The 6,000-nt window shown below is 37.8% G+C and overlaps 1 protein-coding gene across 1 annotated transcript in view; it reads right to left on the minus strand.

Moving 5' to 3' along the window:
• LOC129927356 (somatostatin-like receptor F_48D10.1) overlaps nt 1–762 on the minus strand; it is a 52,304-nt gene extending 51,542 nt beyond the window's left edge. Inside the window, exon 1 of the mRNA XM_056035955.1 lies at nt 319–762. Within this exon, the coding sequence (XP_055891930.1) occupies nt 319–369 (51 nt within the window). The 5' untranslated portion in view covers nt 370–762. The remainder of the gene's footprint in view (nt 1–318) is intronic.
• Between the last annotated feature and the right edge of the window lie 5,238 nt (nt 763–6,000).

Genomic DNA, 6,000 nt, shown 5'->3' on the forward strand with positions numbered 1-6,000 from the left:
TTTCTCCCTCCCTTTTTGTACAAGTGGTCCAGGCAAGTGATAGGATCATAGCGCATTGGGAAAGCTTAAAAAGTAAACTTGCGCTAAACAAAAGCAATTGGTACAATTATTTCTAATCGCGCAGATTTATTATTGTTAGTCTAGATCTATTACAGATTAAATTACATGACTGATTCAAACTTGTAGATAAAATTACAATTAATATAAGCTTTGTTTTTAAACATATTTTCTGTTTATGTTTTTCTAGTTTCTTAAGAATGAAAACTTTGAGACAGAAATGTTCACGTTTGAGTTCTAGAGGACTAAGGAGTTATTTACCCTTTGTAGTGTCCCGTGTTGCTCAAAGAGTCCCACCGGAAGGGCCGACATGGTGTGAGTCTGGTCAATGAATAGGTCCAGTTAGAATGGAATCACCTTGTCCATACAAGTGGACATATTCTTGCACGGATGAACTTCCATAATGGTACTTCGTTAAAACAAAGCGGTTATAATCCATGAGTTGATTATAAGCCTCCATGTCCAGATAGAGAATACACTAATTGATAACATCAAGACTAGACATTGAGTTCAGAAACAATAAACAGGCTCTAGACAATAAGATCCGCAGTAGGCAGAAGACGTTTTGCTGCTTTCACGAGAAACAGAAGACCATCATTTGGTCCCGTCACCTAAATCTATGTGACGTCCGAGGCTTGGCGTGGCCGCAGATCAAGAGACAAGCCAGGCGGGTTGTCACTGACTTCTCAATGAACGGCCGTGGCCATTATACCATCACGTGGTCGCTAAGTGGGTCACGATCAATCGTGGGGACCGCTTGAAGCCTACTAGATTGACGAGATTTATCTGCTAGGAAAACAAAGGGGAATAGTTGACAGACGGAACCCTTACATTGCTTCGTGGCTCCCTCCAGGATTCTGCCATATATCGTTTAATATGTATAATCTACACATTTATCTCGGCATTTTAATACTTCTGTCTCCCCCACCCCTCCACACACACACATTGCCTCCAGCGCACACACTTTGTTTCCCATCTGACTTCTTTTGTTTCTCCGCCTTTTTAATTTGATCTTAAGCTGACTAGGTCACGAAGCTCTTTCTCTCAATTGTTGTACAGCATTATCAAGGAGATGTTCTTTTTTCGTGCGAATTTTCTCTCTCTCTCTCTCTCTCTCTCTCTCTCTCTCTCTCTAATACTCCCCTCCCCAAATCATCTTTCTCTTTTTTCTTCACTGTCCACAATCGATCATACGCCATATGATGCTGTTTCTGAGGCCTCGACTCTTTATTTCTATCTTTCTTACTCTCTCTCTCTCTTTCTCACTCTCTGATCTATCTTCCAACCTTCTTCTCTCTATATCTCGATATTTCTTACTCCTACTCTAATTTCTCTCTTTCTATCAATATTCTGCTGAGTTAACCTTTGCTATGGAGTGTGTGTGTGTGTGTGTGTATTGACAATAGACTGCATGTGACATGTCATCACAAAAAAAAGTTAATGGACGATAAAAGGGGACAGACTAAAACATGGCGGACTGTTAGATTGTAAATAAGTTACAATATATTTCTGAAAATCCTCCGACGTCCTCTGAGTCAACCAATTAGAAATTTCATACGTATATATATATAAATATATATATTACAACATGGGCGTAGCCAAGGGGGGGGGTTGGGGTTCAACTCCCCCCCCCCCCCCGAAATGAAATCCCCCCCGTAGGGGGGGAGTAACGAAGTTTAGTGACTGATCTTTTACTTTTATTTTGTTTATTTTAAGTGAAATTTTAATACTAAACCATCACTTGCCCTAGCACTGCCAAGGGGGTTTTGAATTTAAAAACCCCTACCAGGGGGTTTTGAGGTTTTTTGAGTTTGAAACCCCCTACCAGGTGGTTTTAAGTTTATAACCCCCTACCAGGGTTTTGAGGGGTTTTGAGTTTGAAACCCCCTACCAAGGGGTTTCGAGTTTGAAACCCCCTACCAGGGGTTTTGAGTTTAAAACCCCCTACAAGGGGTTTTGAGGGGTTTTGAGTTTGAAACCCCCTACTAAGGGGACTTTGAGTTTTAAACCTCCTACCAGGGGTTTTGAGTTTAAAACTCCCTACCAAGGGGTTTCGAGTTTAAAACCTCCTACCAGGGGTTTTGAGTTTAAAAGCCCCTACCAGGGGTTTTGAGTTTGAAAACCCCTACCAGGGGGTTTTGCATTTAAATCCCCCTCTCTATAAAACAAAAACAAATGCAAACGACAATCCCCAATTCCAAGAGCACATCTAAGGAAAATTTTGATTTTAAACCCCTCTCCAAAATTTACGATAAACTCCTCTTCAATATAAAAAAGCAAATTACACATTCAAAATTGTATGAGCGTAGCCAAAGGGGTTTTGAGTTTAAACCCCTCTTCAGCTGGGTTTGAAGCTAAAATTACCTATTCAATATAAAAAAAAAGCAAAGTACGCACTCAAAATGCTATGAGCAAAGCCAATGTTTGTTTTTTTTTAACCCCCCCCCCCCCCGCCAGTGGGGTTTGAAGCTAAAAAATAAATCTTCAAAATAAAAATAAAAAAATTTCGTAATCAAAATGATATGAGCGTTGTCAAGCCGATTGGGTGTTTTGAGTTTAAATTTCCCTTCAGAGGGGTTTGGTGCTAAAAAATACCTCTTCAATAAAAAAAAAAAGCAAATTACGCACTAAAATTCTTTGAGCGTAGCAAAGCCAATGGGGGTTTTGAGTTTCAACCCCTCTCCTCCAGATGGCTTTTTTATAAATTTAAAACCCCTCAAGATAGTTTTGAGGTTTAAAACCCCCCAACTGATGATTTTGACGATAAAACTTCCCTTTTCGATATAACATCTAAAGTAAAATAGTCACCTAATTTCAAGATCGTAGTCAAGGGAAGCTACACATGTCTACCAGGGGCTGGGCTCCATTAATAAAGTGCAATGAAATTGAAAAGCACTAAATGTGGCTCTACAAATAAGGCTAAGACAGATTTTAGCTGTCAGTTATAGAGATCGGTTCTAAATCAAGGAAATCCTATGCCGAAATGGGAGTCGATCCCTTAGTAATGTTGTGACAGAGCGTTGCATGAGGTTTGCGAGACATGTTCTCCGACAAAATAAATTACGCATAACAGTTGCGATAACATCCTAGTACAACTTGGCGCCACACTTTCATAGAGGTCCTCAGAGCAGGTTGGAAGAGGCTTCAGATATTGCCAGCGACAGAATTTTGTGGAAACAGCTTGCCAGCAAATGCGCCGAACGGCGCGAGAGGGTCTAAGTCAGTAAGAATAGCACATTACGTTTTTGAAATAAAACTTTTTAATAGCTAAATAATGCACTGTAGGTACCTCAGAATATGCATTTAGTTGGCTTTCAATACCAGAAATAGTGCTTGGCGGCGGGGCTCCGCCCCGCGCTGGGGGAGCTCTCAGCACTCCCCCAGACCCCTTGCGAGGACGAGTAGTCTACAATTTTTCACTAACTCCAGGAAGAACCTATTCTAAGGCACAATAAACGTCTTCCAAAGGAATGAAGGGTCAGAATGTAATAGAGATTAATTATGTACACACACACATTTATACATACAAACATATAAAGATTATTAAAGATATATATAATTTTTTTTCGGGGGGGGGCGGGGGAGAAAAAAATTCCCCCCAACCCCCCAACCCCCGAAAAAAATCCTGGCTACGCCCATGTGTTACAAGAGAAAAGACCCTGAGTGATTCATTGATTGACTAGCATAGCATTAATTCTCCCACCTATTACTTTTCGGGTGCCTTAACTAAGCACCTATCACGATCGAAACCGCAGCGGTTAAATTTACCATAGTCGATTCTTTATTCACAATGTCCACCCAATATGAATTTGAAAGACATAATACAAAACCAGCACTTCCGTTTCACTTCAGCCTATAGGCCTCATTGTCATTCTTCCTAAATGGTTTACATTTTTTAACCATTTAGATCTAGATTAAAACATGTTAAGTCCTTGGCATCTGAAGCAATGCCTACTATTTTATTACGACTCTCTGCCACAAGAAATAACGTTTGTAATTTATACTAAAAGATTAGATCTTGATGGGCATGTATTATAGATCTAAAACTAAATATCCAACAAATTCTCACAGTTAATAGGAGGTACATTAATCTAGAACCAGACGTTATAGACACAGAGCTATTTAAAAAGTACAAAACTAGACTGTAGTTTGTAAGCACTTTACTTTTGGTGCGTAATTTCCTCTAATATTGAATGCTAATAACACTCTGTCAGTTCAGTCGTAGCGCACCAGACTTTAAATAGGAAGGTCAGGGGTTCAAGTCCCAATCGCTCGAAAACGTTTTTCGCACAATTTAATTCGATCTACATTAAAATTGAAACAGAATTTATAACCTCAGTACTAAGATGAGTTTTCAATACTTGATTTGAAAGTTGTTGGTGTTGGAAAGCATCAGACAATCTTCCAACTATTTTGATAAAAAGCTGAAAAGGTCGAAGAATACTGTAGGTACGACTGCAGGACTATTTTATAAGGCGTAGAGTGTGTGTGTGTGTGTGTAGGGATTGGGGTGGAGTGCTGAATAAGTTATATAGGTTATCGAATTCTTGACAAAAAAAACTTACTTAGGAGGGGTAGGGTTACTAAAAGGGGCGTGCCTATTGTAATGTAAAGGATACTAAAATTCTAGTGTTTTGAGGGTCGGTACAAAGGAAAGGGGCGTGGAGAAAGGTTGTATAGAGTTCAACAGGCCAGAAGTGATTTTAAAGCGGGTCGTAACACATATTAGGATACACTGGACAAGAGTGGAGTTATTGAAAGTGGCAATGAAAAAAAAAAAGGAGGGATAGAAGAAGGGGGTACTCGGAAATACGGGCTGGATAAATACAACGTAATTGAAATTTCATTGTACCGCATTGCACTTTAGCAAAATGAAAACTTCATATTATTATAATGTTAGAAATAAGAAAAAAAAAGGTGCAGGTCTAATTGATTAAATGTACTAATTACTAAAATTAGATGTCCAAAGGAAGTGTGTAGGAACGTTTATATCTATATCATTATAATTTCATTTATTAAAATTTTATTATAAATTATAACGATACAGAGTTAAATGAAATATAAATGAAATAATGTCTGTTACACACGCATATATACATATTATATATATATTATATATATATATATATATATATATATATATATATATATATATATATATATATATATATATATATATATATATTCAAGTTATATACACAAGTGCGTTAATTTAGTTTTAAATTGAGGAGTTTGTACGTTTATGCCAATGTCTATTCTAACTAAACTAATAGGCCCACAGGGTGGATGGAGTTAGCTGTCTGGAGTTACATCCCAGCACACCGCCCACCTCAACACTTTTTCTTTCTCTCTCCATCTTTTTTATATTTGTTTTCTCCCTTTCACTCCTGTACTCCTTATTTCTTTCTCTCTTTTTCATTTTTGCTCTTTCTTTCTATCTCTCATTTGTCTTTTTCTCTTTCTTTCTAGTTTCTCTCTTTATCTCTCACTCTTTCTCTTTCTCTTTTCTTTTTTTTATTTTGTTGTCTTTCACACTGTTCATCTCTCTTTTTCTCTCTCTTTCTATCCTACTACTTTTCTCTTCTAGCTTTCTCTCTCTTTCTTTAGTTCTGGGTCGATCTTTATCTTACGCTCTCTTTCAACTCGTTACAAAAGACTTGATGTTTGAAGCATTTTTTTCTAATATCGAAATGGTAGACATTGTATTTGTAAGTATCCCTTCCACCTATAGCATTGGTAATGTCTCCATCTATATAAGTTACTATGTTTAATCAATTGCTTGTAGGACACATATTTCATCTGTTTTTTTTCCCCAGAATTCACCAATTTCTCAAGTCTCTCTGAAGACGATGCCTTTTTCTTTTTCCCTTCAATCTCTGCACTTGTCTACAATCTCATAACTCATATGTTTCTCCTCGACTATCTCTGATGCACAAGCAGCTA

The sequence above is a fragment of the Biomphalaria glabrata genome, chromosome 7 (genome assembly GCF_947242115.1).
Source record: "Biomphalaria glabrata chromosome 7, xgBioGlab47.1, whole genome shotgun sequence".
NCBI classification, from domain to species: domain Eukaryota; kingdom Metazoa; phylum Mollusca; class Gastropoda; family Planorbidae; genus Biomphalaria; species Biomphalaria glabrata.